The 18,461-nt window shown below is 45.5% G+C and overlaps 1 protein-coding gene and 1 long non-coding RNA gene across 2 annotated transcripts in view; both read left to right on the top strand.

Annotated features, from left to right (window-relative positions):
- Positions 1-18,461, top strand: part of LOC114592390 (uncharacterized) — a 39,924-nt gene that overhangs the window by 200 nt on the left and 21,263 nt on the right. Inside the window, exons 2-4 of the mRNA XM_077923022.1 lie at positions 3,673-4,053; positions 8,203-8,389; positions 10,288-12,157. Coding sequence (XP_077779148.1) covers positions 3,673-4,053; positions 8,203-8,389; positions 10,288-12,157 — 2,438 coding nt within the window. The remainder of the gene's footprint in view (positions 1-3,672; positions 4,054-8,202; positions 8,390-10,287; positions 12,158-18,461) is intronic.
- On the top strand, positions 10-3,447 carry LOC144326608 (uncharacterized). The gene is made up of 2 exons (XR_013391623.1): positions 10-484; positions 530-3,447. It is a non-coding gene; the product is annotated as an uncharacterized LOC144326608 (long non-coding RNA).

Below are 18,461 nucleotides of genomic sequence, written 5' to 3'. Positions count from 1 at the left end.
GGAGGGGGAGGAGAGCACGTGCGCCTGGCAGGATCAGGCCCCGAGTGGAGTCAGAGGCTGCAGGGCGCCCCCCAACCGGGCAGGAAGGGGAAGGGGCGCAGCTGAGGGGCAGGGCATCTGCGGGAGGGCACAGGGGCAAACATCTCTGGCTCAGGCTGGCACGGACCCTGCCGGAGCCCCTGGGGAGCTGCTCCCTTCAGTCCTGAGCTCAAGGGGCAGAATGAGGGGTCCAAGGCAGCTGCTGCTTCCCGATGGACGATGCATATAGTCGCCCGGGGCTTTTGCCGCCCCTCTCCCTCTCCCTCATCAGGGAGCCCAGCCCATTTCGACGGTCCTCCCCACGGCGGAGAGGGAAGGGGAGGCAGGGGGGAAAGTGCAGTAGGGGCCCCCTTCTCACTCTGCAGCCCCCTGACACCCTTTGCAGGCCACTACTCCTGCCCCCCCTCCTCTGCCACTGCCATTGATAAACCTATCGCCCTCATTTGTGAATTGGTCTGATCGCCTTTGAAAGCTCTCTTTTCTCTTGTAGTAATGATGTCCATCAGATTCATTTAGCAAGGAAATGGCTTCTTTTGTCTTCCCCAAATCAAGGTACACTGTGCCTACACATGGAGGCTCTGTTGATCTGTCACGGCTAATAAAATAGCTAATAGATCTATTTCCCGGAGAAGGCACCTGATCTTTTCCGAAGCTGTCAAAGCTAGTGACCTCTTGTGTCTGCGTGTAAATCAGTGAGACAGGCTTAAACCTGTTTCATTAATTGTTTTATTTCCACCTTCCTCAGTAAGGCTGCAGAGTTTTCAGATGAAGGCTGAGGGTTGAAGTGGGTGACAGTTTAGAGAATGCAGAAGAAAGGAGGATTCTTAAGATGTGTGGCATATGGAAATGAATTAATGATAATAAAAACGTTGAAGACAGTATTGTAAAAGACTGAGGAAGGCGAAATTGAAATTAGCTATTCATGTTCAGATTATTACTCATTTCATTTCTATACTGCTTCATATTTCTAAAATGTTTTTATAATAAATTTTATTAAAATTTTCACAATATCTCCAATCATACAATTTTCCAAATCACATATTTTGACTTTTTGAACCTCCCTCAGCTCCTCTGACAATCATCCGTAATTAAATTTCTACCTTCACATTCCTTAATTATAGTATCGCCTTCAAGTAAAATCTTTCTATCCTCGTTTACATTCTTGCAATATTCCTTATTTTTTCCACAAAGCTTCTTTAAAACACACTAGCGTTGTTTGTTCCTCACATACACTCTTCAAATATTCTCTGAATTTTCCCCAGTCCTCTAGGAACTTGTGGTCTCTTTGAAGTCTGATTTTTCCAGTTAATTTATCTACTTCTGCGTAATCTGTTAGTTTTTTTCTCCATTCTTTCAAAGTTGGTAATTCTTCTTGTTTCCATTTTTGGGCCATCAATGTTCTCGCTGCTGTTATTGCGTACTGAAAGAGTTTACAGTCCCTCTTATTTATTTCATTTCTAGTTATTCCCAGTAGGAAGGTTTCTGGTTTCTTTACAAAGCTATATTTCAGCATTTTCTTTAACTCATTATATATCATTTCCCAGAACCCCTTCACTTTCTTACACTCCCACCACATATGAATAAAAGTACCCTCTTTCTCTTTACATTTCCAACATTTGTTACAGGTTTTATACATTTTTGCCAATTTAACTGGTGTTATATACCATCTGTATACCATTTTCATACCATTTTCTTTTAACATAGTACATGCTGTAAACTTCAGATTTTCATTCCATATTTTTTGCCAGTCTTCCATATCAATACTATACCCTAAATCTCTGGCCCAGTGAATCATTACAGATTTAACTTCCTCATCCATCGTGTGCCATTCCAATAATATTTTATACATTTTTGAGATTATCTTACAATCATTGTTAACAATTTCCGTTTGAAATTTCGAATCTTTTTCTTTATACCCTTTTTCTTTCACATCCTTTTTAAACATATCATTTATCTGGTAGTAATGCAGCCAATCAAATACATGTTCTTTTACTTGCTCGTATGGCTTCAATCTCCATTTCTCTCCTTCTTTTACCACTAAATCTCCGTAAGTAATCCAATTACTCCTCATATTAATTTTCTTGACTCCCATAACCTCTAATGGGGATAACCAATGTGAAACCCCCATTTCTCATAGATTTTTATATCTGTCCCATACTTCAATTAACGATTTCCGGAAGATAGGGTTTTCAAACGATTTATAACCTTTTTTCTTCTCTTGCCATAGATACGCATGCCACCCAAATCTGTTATTTGCTTCATATTTTTAAGGGAAAAAATCTAATTAGTAATTAGAGAGAAATCTCATTGCAGTTTGTGTCCATAGGATGTTGAGAACATTAACTCTGTAGATCCAGGAGTTCTCTCCTCCTGATAGTCTCAGATTTGATTGTTCTTTCTGATAGAGAGGAGGAACGAAACATTTATGGGCTTAAAGCTGCATTGATTCTGGAGGCCACATTCCAGTGAGCTTTGAGGCCAATGTATGCACATGCATGCGCACACAGAAAAGAGATGCAGACCATAAAGTCACATGCACACACTCACCAGAGGTGCTGCACACACTCACCAGACATGCCATCTAGCATACATACAAGTCTTGCAAACACAATCAGTATGTTTAAACCTTCCAACCCCAGTCTTGGGGGGAGGAAAAATAAGAGCACAAGAAGACCCTGCTGAATTAACAATGAGATCTGTGGAAAAAAGTCCCTTGTGATTGTTCTTTAGAAATCCTCTTTAAAGAGCAGCCAGAGGGATCATTTATTTTCCTTTTGCCCCATTTCAGCACTGTGCTGGTTTGGGCTGAAATTGGAGTTGAAAAGATCTCTGTAAGGGCCCTTTAGGCACCTTTTTCTCCAGGACAGACAGAGATCTTCAGCCTATGATCAGATCAGGAGATGGAAACAGCAGGGACTAGCAGGACACACCCTGAGGCTTGGCAAGCCATATGCAGCCAATGGACTGCAAGTTAGAATATCTTCAATAAAGAGAGTTTGTGACCATCAAATATAAAATATTTTGGAGTGGGTTGTTTGATTTTGTTGGCCAATGTTCCTTTTGTCTGTTTGTTTGTTTGTTTGTTTGTTTGTTTGTTTGTTAGACTGTGCAGATACCATACATTTAAAGAACGTGGTTTCCCCCAGAGAACCACAGGACCTGTAGTTTATTGCTAGAGTTCTCAACACCCCTAACAAACTGCAGCTGGCAGGATTTCTTGGGTGAAGTCATGTACTTTAAGTGTTAGGTGGGCCTGTCGCAGCCTTAATCATATACAAAGATATGTTGCTGCCTTTCCAACATGCTAGAAGTTGCAGCCAGGATCAGCATTCCCTGTCCACTGAACATGCTCAGTCCTCTCTCTGGGTTGTTTTTGGATTTCCCTCCCTCTGCCTTGGTTCCCCCCCCCCCCAAATATTATTTGTAATTCCATAAACCGTTTCCCCCAGTCTTTGGATAACTTCCCCTCGTCCCTGGGTGGAGTCATTTGGGTGACATAATGATTGTCATTCACAGCCTGAACATCAGAAATAGAAAGAGTAATAATATATTTCAAAAACTGGCTAATGGTTAAAATGTGCTTTTGTTTTTATTCTTGGGTTTTATTTTACTTTGTGTCTAATTCTTTTCCAGCAGGGTGGTGTAAAAATGGAAGAGCAGGGACCCAGGAGACCCATTCAAAGGGAAAGACTGGAGTGCAAAGGAAGGAAACCTCCTGCCGGCCAAGTTGGGACCATCAGGGATCTTCTGCCTCGGGCAGATTTATGTCAGCTTAAGCAGGAGCAAGAGGAGGGGCAGCCGCAGCAGCACTGGGATGCCCAGAAGCAGGATTTCCTGAAGACGATGCAGCTCCCTCGTTCACGATGGGAAACCCCACAGGCTCCCAGTCCTCCCCAATCTGGGAATAGTGTCCTCTCCTTCAGGGGAGCTGCAGATGCCAGTCGGTGGCCAAGTGGGAGAGTAGGGGGAGCAGACCAGACCCTGCTCCCAGACACTGAGGGGCTTCTGGGAAAGGTAAGTGCCCTCCTTCTTGTAAAGAAGCTGGTAAAATGCGGTCTTGACTTTGCTACCACTCAGTGGATTTGTAACTGGCTGACTGACCGAACCCAAAGGGTGCTCATCAATGGTTCCTCTTCATCCTGGAGAAGAGTGACTAGTGGGGTGCCACAGGGTTCTGTCTTGGGCCCAGTCTTATTCAACATCTTTATCAACGACTTGGATGATGGACTCAAGGGCATCCTGATCAAATTTGCAGATGACACCAAACTGGGAGGGGTGGCTAACACCCCAGAGGACAGGATCACACTTCAAAACGACCTTGACAGATTGGAGAACTGGGCCAAAACAAACAAGATGAATTTTAACAGGGAGAAATGTAAAGTATTGCACTTGGGCAAAAAAAATGAGAGGCACAAATACAAGATGGGTGACACCTGGTGTCAGGGCCACCCGAGGTCCCAGCTCACAAGAGACCAACGCCAAGTCCAGCTTATGTACAAAAGCTTTTATTGAAGAACATTGTTAGCTCCACATCCGAGGCGCGTGACCCCACGTCTGTTAGGCTTAGACCGCTGAAGTCCCTTCTGAATCAGTCCCGCCTCTACACCAGTTTAAGAGGCTTGCGCTGGACCACCTCTTCCTCTCCTTCCTTTTCTGCAGGGTCTTTCTGCCCCCCTGGGTTCCCTCCCTCCGGGATTCCCCAGAGGCTGAATCCTCTGACGCCTGCTCCCCCCTCCTCCGTGCTTTGGGACCAGGCTCCTCCTCCGGACTCTCCTCACTTCCGCGCGCCTCCACATTTGAACTTGGCGCGCGTACGCTGCTTCTGACCTTCCTCTTGACAGTTACACTGCTCTCGGTACTACTCTCCGCCCCTTCCGGCAGGACGTCTTGCCCCGATCTCCTTCCCCTCTCTGCTTCCTGCTCTGCTCCGCCTGGCACACTGGGAACTCCACCCCCTTCACTCCGTTCCGGCGGAGAAGCCGGTCCCGATCTCCAACTCCCACTGGGGGTTCCCCTGCTGCTGCCCTGCTCCTGACTACTCCCCCCTGTGGCTCCCCTTGGCCTGACCAGGGGCACTCCCTTTTGGGAATCCTCCGATTCACTGGAGAGACTCATGGAAGTCCTCGACTCGTTGTCATCTTCTTCCTCGTCGCCCTGGGATCCTTCCCCCTTGCTCTCAATCTCCTCCCTCATCTGCGTCTCTCTCCCTGAACCCCTGACACCTGGCTTGAGAGCAGTACACGTGAAAAGGATCTAGGAGTCTTGGTTGACCACAAACTTGACATGAGCCAACAGTGTGACGCGGCAGCTAAAAAAGCCAATGCAATTCTGGGCTGCATCAATAGGAGTATAGCATCTAGATCAAGGGAAGTAATAGTGCCACTGTATTCTGCTCTGGTCAGACCTCACCTGGAGTACTGTGTCCAGTTCTGGGCGCCACAGTTCAAGAAGGACACTGACAAACTGGAACGTGTCCAGAGGAGGGCAACCAAAATGGTCAAAGGCCTGGAAACGATGCCTTATGAGGAACGGCTAAGGGAGCTGGGCATGTTTAGCCTGGAGAAGAGGAGGTTAAGGGGTGATATGATAGCCATGTTCAAATATATAAAAGGATGTCACATAGAGGAGGGAGAAAGGTTGTTTTCTGCTGCTCCAGAGAAGTGGACATGGAGCAATGGATCCAAACTGCAGGAAAGAAGATTCCACCTAAACATTAGGAAGAACTTCCTGACAGTAAGAGCTGTTCGACAGTGGAATTTGCTGCCAAGGAGTGTGGTGGAGTCTCCTTCTTTGGACGTCTTTAAGCAGAGGCTTGACAACCATATGTCAGGAGTGCTCTGATGGTGTTTCCTGCTTGGCAGGGGGTTGGACTCGATGGCCCTTGTGGTCTCTTCCAACTCTATGATTCTATGATTCCTCTCACCTGGGTTTCCAGCACCTGGAGGTCACAGGTCCAGTGCCTCTAGACATGGAGGTTCTGCTTAGCTTTGGTGGTGAATATTCCTCCTCCCTGCACTTTCTCTCTAATCCACTTTAAAAAGGTTTGCTAGACCAAACCTTACATGGCAGGTTTGCGATCATATCGCCTGCTATTCTTACTTTACCTAAACAGCTGCAGGTGACTCTGAGTTTTATCAGAGCAGAAGCTGTGTCAGAATAGGTGACCTTCCACCAACCCCCGTTTTCCTCCTCTGAATTGCCTCCATTTCCAAAATGCTCTTTTCTCCCCACTGAGGTAAAAATCTTGGCACGTCTTGCAGCCTCAGCAATCCCATGTGTAGTCGCATTAAATAAGACTGGCCCATCTTGCAAGGTTGTTGCAAGATCTATTAAGATAATGGCCAGGTTCAGATGACTGAATCACAGCCTGAAAAGCTGGGTTAAAAATAGGAACAGTTTTTAATGCATTGCTGCAGCAAAGTTACGCTAAAACCTAAGTTGACCCAAGTTTAAAACAAAAAACTCTAGCCGCCACCGCATTCTCCTGGCCCCCACAACCAGAATGCATCACTCCAGGAAGGACCCCCACCCAACCTTTAGTGAGAGAGGGGAAAAGAGAAGGACTCTAAATGGGTAGTTGCACAAATTTACCAGCTGTGGTTCTGCACTGGCAGCAAGGCTAACAAACAGGGGAGCTGGGAACGTGCTGGTCCCATATCTCCCTGCATCTGCCTCCTGACCTAATTGTCCCAGCTTACCTCATGATTTGGCCGGCCCTGAGGGTGAACTGTGCTGAAACCAGGCAGTCTCTTATGAGCCATAACTAACAAACTTTCCATTTTGCCCAAACCAGGAAACTACGGCTGCCAGCTTTGGAATAAGCTGGGATATTAAGCTAACTTCAAACTGTGCTTGGTGAAAACAGGAAACTCTGGCTGATCAGTGGCTTCGTGGTTTGACTGATCCCACTGTTAGCAGTAAAAATAGGAAGCTCTGTTGCGTTCAAAGGGGTTGTTTGGACAGTCTCTGATCAGCATGCGTAGCAGGACAGGCTTAAAAAGGTAAAGGACCCCTGACCATTAGGTCTAGTTGTCACCGACTCTGGGGTTGTGGTACTCATCTCGCTTTATTGGCCGAGGGTGCCAGCATACACCTTCCGGGTCATGTGGCCAGCATGACTAAGCCACTTCTGGCAAACCATAGCAGCGCACGGGAACGCCGTTTACCTTCCTGCCGGAGCGGTACCTATTTATCTACTTGCACTTTGACGTGCTTTTGAACTGCTAGGTTGGCAGGAGCAGGGACCAAGCAACGGGAGCTCACCTCACCCGGTCGCGGGGATTCGAACCGCCAACCTTCTTATTGGCAAGTCCTAGGCTGTGTGGTTTAACCCACAGCGCCACCCGCATCCCAGGACAGGCTTAGGAAGCTATTATTATTATTATTATTATTATTATTATTATTTGCATCCTGGGTTGCCTCTGCCCATCTGGGTAGCTTCCAACAAAATAAAAACCGTCAAAAATTTCCTTGTAAAAGGCTGCCTTTGGAAGTCTTCCATTTTGTAGAAATGGCCTTCGGTTTTAAAGAATTGCCCTCTTTTCGGAATCATGTATGCTGTCCTCTAGGTCCAAACACACAGAGACTCACACATAGTGGGAACAAGCAGTGCTTTAAAGTGCTTATCTTGCAAACTTTCCATCTAAGTTGTTTACTCCTGACCAAAGTTCCTGTTTCCCAAAAGGACAGGAGGGGGAGCAGAGGAGGAAACGGATGGGTTTGAAGGCTCTTTCTGCCTCTCTCCTTTGAGGAACAAGAGCAAAGGGTTTTTGCAGGGCAGGAGGACATTGGAGGAGGCAGTGAGGGCAGAGGGAGCAGTGGGCGGATCCCCCGCCTCTCCCAGGGGGTCCAGATGCAAGCAAGGGGCTTCCTTCTTCTCCATGCAAGGGCCACCCATGTATTCAGAGCAGTCCTTTGCAGATTAACTTAACTTCCAAGGGATCTACTCTCAGGCCACTAATGTGCATACCATGCCAGCCTTAGGAAGGGAGGTGGGACAGGCAGGTGAAAGGAATTGGCAAAGGTGTTTGAAAATGGGTGGGGGCTCTTGGGAAGGGGGTGCCCAATTGGGGCTTCTCCAGGGGCAGCAGAATGTCTTGGGCAGGAGAATCCCTGCAGGGGCTCTGAGACTCCCTTGGCTTCTTCTTCTTCCCTCCCTCCCAGGAAGCTGCAACTTGCTCTGACTTCTGCGCTCCTCAGGAAGCTGAACCTGCAAACCTAGCTGAGACTGAACCTGCAACCCTGGCCAGGATGGAAGGAGGGAGATGGACAGTTGACCTGGTCAGGCTGTCTCCCGCATCCCTCCCCACAACCTCTGAGCACTCCCTCCCAGGACCCTTGCAGAAATCTGGTGAGTTCCAGGGAAGAGGAGATGGGGACAGGGATAGATGGATGGCGGAGGGAGAAAGAGGAAAAGATGGAGAGGAGACAAATGGAAGGAAGTTCCTGACAGGAAGAAGGAACGGGTGAGGCCTTCTCCGGAGCAGCTCTTTGTTTCTTGAATCCTTTTCCTAAAGTAGTGGGGGCAGATTTTCTTCCTCCAGGCTTTGAAACCTTAGGTGTTATTTCCATGGCAGGAATAATTGATGATAATGATGTTGCACACCAATCCTGAATAATGGGTGAAGGGGAATAGAAATGTTTCCCATAATTATTTATAATTAATGTATTTTAATGGTTTCTATTACCTTTATTTTTTATAGACAGAGTCAGAATGATACATTCCACCAGCATCAAAACACAATAAATGCATGCACCTCCCCAGTTTGGTGGGCTTAAGGGACAATGGACCAGTTATCATGATACACGATTCCTGTGGCTGGAGGCTCTACACTTAGGATTGGGCATATAAAGTCCAAGAGTGTCTGGTATTATAAGCCAATTGTGTAAACTTGCCAATCTTACAGACTGGGGTTGTTTGTGAGAGTGAGTGAGTGAGTGAGTGAGTGGGATAATAATTTTAGCGCCCCTTGGTTCTCCCGCACAGACGCGAGACAACTCCAGTAGTAATTATCTCAGGTTTATTGCTCAAACTCACAAATCACTGTGGAGCTCAGTCTTCAGCCTGTTCATCCCAGCTTGCAGTTGCTGAGTCCTCCAGCAAAGAAGCCCCCACTTTCGCTTTCTTTTCCCCTCTTCTCGCACATTCTCACGAGCCTATGATTTTTTGGACAGGCTATTTCGGGGGCTCTGTGTCAGAGCTCAAACTGGAGATAACAGTCTGTGCCCCCACCCCCCGTCACCCCCTCTTCCTGCTCTTTCTTCTTTCCTCCTGCTGCAGCTTGGCTGCTCCTCCCCTGCATCACATTCCAACTGAATCACATCTCTTGCGTTCTCAGGCTCTGTCAGCGGAGGCACGAGAGGCTTGAGATTCACGGAGCTGACACCCTGTAATTTTGTCCGTTCCTAAGCTTCCATGGAGACACTGGTATAACCTTGGTGCAAATTTGAAAATAAGTACACAAAGCCAACAAAGAGACTCAGAAGTTTATAGTGGCACCAGCTTTCCTGGTCAAGAGTCCACTTTGTCAGACTGCAGCCCACAGAAGCTTAGGCAATAATACATTTATCAGCCTTTAAGGGCTGCAAAAGATGAATAAACAGAAGCGTAGTTCATTTATGGAATCTATCCTACAGGAGACAGTGATGGCCAGCAACTTGGATAGCTTGAAAAAAAGGATAAGACTGACGTCTCTTCTATGCCCTTGTGGTCTAGGCAATAATGCTTCTTAATACTAGTTTCTGGAAAGCACAGGAAGGCAGAGAAGACTCTTGTGCTCCAATCCTGATTGCTGGTTTCCCACAGGCATCTGGTTGGCCTCTGTGAGAAGAGGATGCTGGACTGGGTGGGCCTTTGCCTGATCCAGCAGGCTCTTCTTAGGTTCCAATATATTGCAATATTTTTACAGTTACATGTAGCACTTAAGTTTTACTTATTTCACAAGGGAAATACTGTTACTTGAGCCTGAGATCATTTCTTCACTTCAGAAAGAAAAAAATAGACGTGTCTAATAAGCCAATTCCACCATAGATCTGTATTATAAAACGATGGTGCTTTATTAAGTGTGAATGGAGTGATCATGTGTTGCTCTTGCCACTATCTCATCAGCTTTCATAAAATTGGAACCTAGAGAGGATAGTGGAGAATGAAGGTGTTAAAAATGAGAGAAGGTACAGATAGGGATTGACATGTGTTCAGTTCCCTTTTTGTCTTTCTTGAAAGTCTAACAGGATTCTCTTTCCTCCCAGACTCCCAAACAGGTGAGGAAGATGAAAGTCAGAATTCTATGGAGCCACCTGTGAATTTATGCGAAAGAACAAAGAAATTGAGGATACAACAACAAACTCACAAAGGAGAGAAACTATTTGAATGTACGGAATGTGGAAAGAGCTTCAGTCGAAGTGGAAAACTTAGAATACACCAACGAACTCACATGGGGAAGAAACCTTTTAAATGTATTGAATGTGGAAAGTGCTTCAGTAGAAGTGAAAATCTTAGAAGACATCAACGAACTCACACGGGGGAGAAACCATTTAAATGTATTGAATGTGGAAAGAGCTTCAGTGAAAGTGGAGCATTTAGAATACATCAACGAACTCACACGGGGGAGAAACCATTTAAATGTGTGGACTGTGGAAAGAGCTTCAGTCGAAGTGGCACACTTAAAAGTCATCAGCGAAGTCATATAGGAGAGAAACCATTTAAATGTATTGAATGTGGAAAGAGCTTCATTCAAAATGGACACCTTAGAATACATCAACGAACTCACACAGGAGAAAAACCATTTAAATGTATGCAGTGTGGAAAGAGCTTCAGTCATAACGGAGCACTTAAACTACATCAACAAATTCACACGGGGGAGAAACCATTTAAATGTATGCAGTGTGGAAAGAGCTTCAATCGTAACGGAGCACTTAAAGGACACCAACGAACTCACACGGGGGAGAAACCATTTAAATGTATTGAATGTGGAAAGAGCTTCAGTCAAAGTGGAACACTTAGAATACACCAACGAACTCACACGGGAGAAAAACCATTTAAATGTATGCAGTGTGGAAAGAGCTTCAGTCATAACGGAGCACTTAAACTACATGAACAAATTCACACGGGGGAGAAACCATTTAAATGTATGCAGTGTGGAAAGAGCTTCAGTCGTAACGGAGCACTTAAAGTACACCAACGAACTCACACTGGGGAGAAACCATTTAAATGTATTGAATGTGGAAAGTGCTTCAGTCGATATGAAATCCTTAGAATACATCAAAAAACTCACACTGGGGAGAAACCATTTAAATGTATTGAATGTGGAAATAGCTTCAGTCGTAGCGAAACACTTAGAATACATCAACGAACTCACACGGGAGAGAAACCATTTAAATGTATGCAGTGTGGAAAGAGCTTCAGTCATAACGGAGCACTTAAAGTACATGAACAAATTCACACGGGGGAGAAACCATTTAAATGTATTGAATGTGGAAAGTGCTTCAGTCGATATGAAATCCTTAGAATACATCAAAAAACTCACACTGGGGAGAAACCATTTAAATGTATTGAATGTGGAAATAGCTTCAGTCGTAGTGGAACACTTAGAATACACCAACGAACTCACACAGGAGAGAAACCATTTAAATGTATGCAGTGTGGAAAGAGCTTCAGTCGTAACGGAGCACTTAAAGTACATGAACAAATTCACACGGGGGAGAAACCATTTAAATGTATTGAATGTGGAAAGTGCTTCAGTCAATATGAAATCCTTAGAATACATCAAAAAACTCACACTGGGGAGAAACCATTTAAATGTATTGAATGTGGAAATAGCTTCAGTCGTAGTGAAACACTTAGAATACATCAACGAACTCACACGGGAGAGAAACCATTTAAATGTATGCAGTGTGGAAAGAGCTTCAGTCGTAACGGAGCACTTAAAGTACATGAACAAATTCACACGGGGGAGAAACCATTTAAATGTATTGAATGTGGAAAGTGCTTCAGTCAATATGAAAACCTTAGAATACATCAACGAACTCACACAGGAGAGAAACCATTTAAATGTATGGAGTGTGTTAAGAGCTTCAGTCAAAGTGGACACCTTAGAAGACATCAGCTAACTCACACACAATGAAAACTACAGGCGTATTGAATGTGGAAAGGACTTCAGAGGGAGTGGAGACCTTAATATTCATTAGCAAATTCACACTATACATATAAATGTATGGAGTTTTCCACTCAGGGTTCACTACTTACACCAAGAAACTCATAAAGGGGGAAATCAGATGTAAATGCATGGAATGATGTTTTAGTGTTTGTACTTAAATTTGTATACACATATGTATGTATAAAAGTAATGAAGGTCATATATACTAAATATACAAAATAAGTGGCAACTTTTTGCTAGATAAACAGGGAGGGAGTGTGAATCTGGAATGCTCAAGGTGTGTGTTGAATCTGTTTAGTTTTCAGGTCTGCCTTTCACTGCCAAAATGATGGGCTGCCCTTGTCTTGTAGATCAGTATTCCAGGCGCTCATTACTTGAACTTTGCATAACCCATTGAAGACCTTTTTCCTGATAGCATTTTCCAGCTGAATGAAAGGTCCCTGTGTTAAATGTTCATTTGGTATTGCTTTTGAAACTCATCTCCTTTTTTCTGTGCTCTTGTGTACCTGTTTAGAGCTGTTTTTATTAAATATTTTCTGCATTGGCTTTTGACCTGTGGAAGGTGACCAGTGAGGGTGTTTTTTGTGTTCCTCAGTTCACAGAAATGTTTTAAAGGAATGTGGAAGAATTAGGGCTAGGGGAGGTTAGTGAAAGGGACTGAGGAGTGGGAGACTGATTTGTTGTGAATGTGGGAGGTGAGGAGATTTCACCCCTCCCATACCCAAGAATCTCCTGATTATCTCCTGATGGTCTCTGCTGACTCTCCAGAGAGAAGGAGGCGTGTCCTGCTATCTACTTATTCTGCCCAGCACCACATCTTTGTGTGAGTGAGTGTCAGTCAGTCAGTGTATCGGAGAGAGAGAGTGTGTTAGAGATCCTAGAGATAAGGTTGCTGCTAAGAGCATCTGCAGACTCTCAGTGTAGCATTGATTTATGCTTAGAATATTCAGCTCTGTATATAGTTTTGTATCATAGTTGTAGTTACAGAATAAAAGGAAGATATTCTACAGAGCTGCTCTCCGAGTGGTTTATACTCTGCAAGACTCTGCAAAACTCTGCTGCCCAACGACTGTATTATTGAGACAGTGAATCCGGTGCTCTCAGCTCTAAGCTGTGAGTCCACAGCACTGTGACCTGTTCCTGTGAGAAAGGAGGTCTCTGGCAGTGCTACCCAGCTCGCCTAGCCCAGTCGGGGTTGAGGTACATGAGTCCAGTTGGTGCACTGGCTCAAGGGCGATGCTGACATCGGTTATGGGCCCAGTCGTTGTTCCAGTCGTCTGACCTGACGTTGTTCCAGTCATTCCAGTCGTCCCAGTCGCCAGAGGTTTCTGTTGCTGATTGCCGGACAGTGGAACGGAGGCTGCATGCTGGACTGATTTGCGGTGCCCAGAAGCAGAGCTGTTTTGGAGCAGAGTGTTCAAGCTGCCGCTGTTGCTGTTGCTGCTGCTTGATTTATGGAGGTATGTTGCTGACTGCCAAAGAAAGAAGATAGCATCCCTGTTTGCCTGTTAATTGCCTTCTGAGTGGGAGAGAGAGTGGCTGAAGGAGTCAAGGCTTTATCTGTGTTGCACGAGGGAAGTGTCTTGCTCTAAGTAATAGCAGACATGGCCTGTGCACATACTGGCCAGATGGCTCTGTCCTTTTCTCTCCTCACGCCTGAAACCTACGCAGTTTGGCAAGTAAAGATGAAAGCGCTTTTACAGAGGGAAAAGCTATTTCACACGATAGAAGATGACCCTCCAGATAAAGATGATGATGATTGGGCTGAGTGGCATGCTGCAGATATGAGAGCCCGAGGGACAATTGTTTTGAGTGTTTCAGACCACTTGCTGGTAAACTTAGAGGGTCAAGAGACTGCACGAGCTGTTTGGCATAAGTTGATAGATATGCATTTGAGGCAAAATGCTGCTTCCAGTGTGATTTTCTTCAAGAAGCTGTGCAGGCTGCAGTTGGAGAAAGGTGGTGATTTGCCTAACCATCTATCTCAGTTAAAGCGTCTCAGACAGGACCTTGTTCAGCGAGACCTGGCCATTTCAGAGGCTGTGTTCGCAATGTTGATGATCAATAGCCTAGATGAGTCTTATGATGGAGTAGCTGCCCAGATTTCTACAATGCCTTCAGACCGGCTAACAGAAGATTATGTGTCTAGCGTGCTCTTGAATGAGTGGGATCGCAGACAGGCTGTTAGAGAAAGCCGGGACAATGGTGCTGTTAAAATTGTGCTTGAAAATGTGCCTGAGTCTTCAGCAGGGGAAAGTGAAAGTGAAACTGCTGCTGTTAAAGCTTTGAAATTGAAGCGGTGCTTTTCGTGTGGAGCACAAGGCCATTTGAGTTTCCAGTGCAAGAAATCTTCAAAGAAGAAGGGAAACTTCAGAGGCAGAGGGGGAGGAGGAAGAAATCCCCAAGCACCTGCTACTTCAAAGGCTTTGATCTCTCGCTGCTCCAATCAACGTGGGCAGAGTTTCTTCGTGATCGACTCTGGCTGTTCAAACCACGTGGCCAAAGATAAGGATCTCTTTGTTCAGCTTGAGAAGCAAGAGAAAACAATTCATCAAGCAGATGGGACTGTTCTCACAAGTTTGGCTAAGGGAACTGTGTTCTTAAAGAGCCTGAATGCAACAATTAAGAATGTCCTGTATGCACCTGATATTCAGGACAATTTGTTGAGTGTTTCCCAGCTTGATCGTCAAGGGTTTAAGGTGGTGTTTGCTAAATCTCGCTGTGAAATTCTTAGAGATGGCAAGCTCATTCTATATGCAAAATGTGTAAATGGTTTGTACCAATTGCCTTTTGTTTCAGGTACAGGCACTGCAGAAGCAACTGTGAAAGAGTGTTGCAATTTGTCTGTTAATAAGAATGAGAAGATGCATGACCGATGTATTCATTATTACCACTGTGTTTATGGTCATTTGAATTTCCAGGCTGTGGCAAAAATGCCTGATATGGTTCAGGGTATGAAGTTGAAAGAATGTCCCTACCACATGAAATGTGTTTCTTGTGCTGAGAGTAAGGCAGGGCAAGCTCCCAAAGGTACAGAGTCTGGGAGAGAGGCCAAGAAACCATATGAAGTCATTCATGCAGACTTAGTGGGGCCTCTAGCGCTCTCTAGAGGCAATTCAAGGTTTTTCATGGTTCTGATAGACTCCTATTCGAAATATGTTTGGGTCTATATGCTGCAGAAAAAGTCTGAAGCCTTTACTAAGTTTCGCCAGTTTTGTAAATGGCTCAGGAATGTACATAATGAGAATGTACGTTGTCTTTTCACAGACAGGGGTGGAGAGTTTTGTTCAGAGGAGTTGGAGAGTTTTCTTTCTGAACAGGGCATTGAGCATAGGACAGCCACGCCCAGATCACCCTGGCAGAATGGTTTATGTGAGAGAGTAAACCAGACCCTGCAGCAAGGAATCAGAACACTGTTACATGATTCGGGGCTGCCCAATCCCTATTGGGCCGAAGCTCTTTCGTTTTTCTGTCACGTGTATAACAGGAGGTACCAGTCTGCTGTAAATTGCACCCCGTATGAGATGCTTCAGGGAAGGAAGCCATGTGTAAAGCATTTTAAAATTTTTGGTTCGGAGGTTTGGGTGCACACCTCGCAGGGTGACAAACTGAGCAAGCGTGGAGAACATGGTGTTTTCCTGGGGTATGAGAAAGGGTCTTATCGTGTCCTGATCACAGACACAAAAACAATAAGGCTGACCAGGAGTATTGACGACAATCCACAATGGGACAGAGTTGGCGTTTTTCAGTGCCATCCCATTTGTGATGATGGTGCAAAAGGGGCAAAGACAGTTAAGAGGGAGGCAAGTGTTGTTGTTGGTGATAATTCTGATGCCAATGTAGTTCCAGATGATGGCACAGATTATCAGAGCCCAAAAGCCTCAGGTGAGTCTGACGCTGATTCAGACTTAGCAGCTTCATATACTTTAGCTCTCCATTCTCCCAAAGAGGAGGAAGCACCAGAACAAGAGGATCAGAGAGTTTTGCGCAGATCCGAGAGAACAACCAAGGGTGTACCACCGAAAAGGTTTGCTGAAGAGTTTGCAAAGGCTGCGGTCACGAGCAACTCTGGTGGGGTTTTTAAACCAGGCATGAAGTGTGCTAAGAGTAATAGCACAAAACGCTGCATTTATTTCCTTACCTGATATTTGAAGGAAAGCGTGTGTTTGAATACTGAAAATGGTTTGTTCAAATCTGCCTAATTAGAAATGTCAATTTGCATTTGAGAGGAAGAAATGTGTGTGAAGATTTTTCTAGAAGCTGCTTATTCATTTGTGTGTTCACAATGTGTATTTTGTGTAAACTACAGGTTGAGATTTGTGTTTTAACTCTTTCCTAATGGACACAGAGTGGTTGTAGTAACTGTTTAATGATGTGATAAAGTGTCTTAGATAAGGGGGAGAGAAATACCTGCAAATATGTAAACCAAGGTTGTAAGCAGAGAACAACTTTTGGAGTGTATGTGCAAATTGCAGTTATGTAGAAGATTCTTGAAATGGTCGGATGAAATGGGGGAGGATGAGGAGATTTCACCCCTCCCATACCCAAGAATCTCCTGATTATCTCCTGATGGTCTCTGCTGACTCTCCAGAGAGAAGGAGGCGTGTCCTGCTATCTACTTATTCTGCCCAGCACCACATCTTTGTGTGAGTGAGAGAGAGTCAGTCAGTCAGTCAGTCAGTCAGTCAGTCAGTCAGTCAGTGTATCGGAGAGAGAGAGTGTGTTAGAGATCCTAGAGATAAGGTTGCTGCTAAGAGCAGCTGCAGACTCTCAGTGTAGCATTGATTTATGCTTTGAATATTCAGCTCTGTATATAGTTTTGTATCATAGTTGTAGTTACAGAATAAAAGGAAGATATTCTACAGAGCTGCTCTCCGAGTGGTTTATACTCTGCAAGACTCTGCAAAACTCTGCTGTGCAACGACTGTATTATTGAGACAGTGAATCCGGTGCTCTCAGCTCTAAGCTGTGAGTCCACAGCACTGTGACCTGTTCCTGAGAAAGGAGGTCTCTGGCAGTGCTACCCAGCTCGCCTAGCCCAGTCGGGGTTGAGGTACATGAGTCCAGTTGGTGCACTGGCTCAAGGGCGATGCTGACAGGAGGTGGAGAGGGAGAGAAGAGAAGAGAAGAGAGAGCTCCGTTATTTGGTCAGGGCTGTGGCTAAAGGCCTTGGTCCAGCTTTTCTGGGAATTGTAGTCTCAGAATGTCCAATTGTAGTTGGCTGAGGAGGCTCAGAAACTTCTGAGAGGTTCCTCCCAGAACTACAGTTCCCAGAGTTCCTAGGAAGTGAAGATGGCTGTGAAGTCTCTGGACAGGGGTCAGCAACCTAAGGGCCACGGGCTGGTTCCGGCCCGAATGGGTTCTGGATCCGGCCCACGGAAGGTCTAGAAATCGCATCATGGTTCTGATTCATATAGTTTGGGCTGCACCATTCTTCTCTCTCTTTTTCTCTTCCTGACGGCGGCGCCTCCTCCCTCCCTTCTGGCTTCTCCCCGCCCTGCGGAGGAAGGGGGCTAGCCGTTGATTGGTGCCAGCAGCATTGTTTCCCTCTGATTGGTTGCAGAGTTCTTTCCTCCTCCCTCCCTCCTCCTAGAGCCGAGAGGAAAGGGCCTGGGCTTTGTTTGTGCCAGCATGGTTGCTCGACAGCCGCCATTTAAGGCAGCCCCTCTCCGGCCCTCAACTGGCTCACTGCTCCTGCCGCCGCAGCGAGTGGTTCCGTTCTGAGACACCCTCCCAGGGTTCTGGGGTGTATGAAGCCTTGTTTACCTGTTTTTAACTGCTTCCGAAAGCGTCTCCCCCTCCAATACAGGAGAGCGGAGAACACGCGTCTTGCAGAAGGAACCGCTCGCTGCATTCGGTAGCGGAGTTAAAAACAGGGAATCAAGGCTTCATACACCCCAGAACCCTGGGAGGGTCTCTCAGAACGGAACAGATATGCTGCGGTGCAGAACTGGGACCTTCAGAACTTTATTTTTTTTTGTTTAATCTTTGGATCGTGTAGTAATGAAAGAATGCGCACGCATACTCCGTCCCGCGGCGAGGTTTGAGGACAGTGATCTGGCCCTTGACTTTAAAAGGTTGCTGACCCCTGTCTCTGGGGGTGCAAAAAAGAATTTGGAAGTGTTTGTTTTCATTCTTGGGGGCCATGCTATTTGGCAACCCTCTCTTTTTCAAGAGCTAATTTCAGGGCTATGAGAGCCTAAGGAAAAGCCTTTTGTTTGTTTTTAATAAAAAAACCCTTCAAAATGTGACAAATGTTTGTGGGGG

This window comes from Podarcis muralis, chromosome 2 (genome assembly GCF_964188315.1).
Source record: "Podarcis muralis chromosome 2, rPodMur119.hap1.1, whole genome shotgun sequence".
Taxonomy (NCBI): domain Eukaryota; kingdom Metazoa; phylum Chordata; class Lepidosauria; order Squamata; family Lacertidae; genus Podarcis; species Podarcis muralis.
The sequence above is the reverse complement of the archived record's forward strand: the minus strand, read 5'-3'. Positions and strand labels throughout refer to the sequence as shown.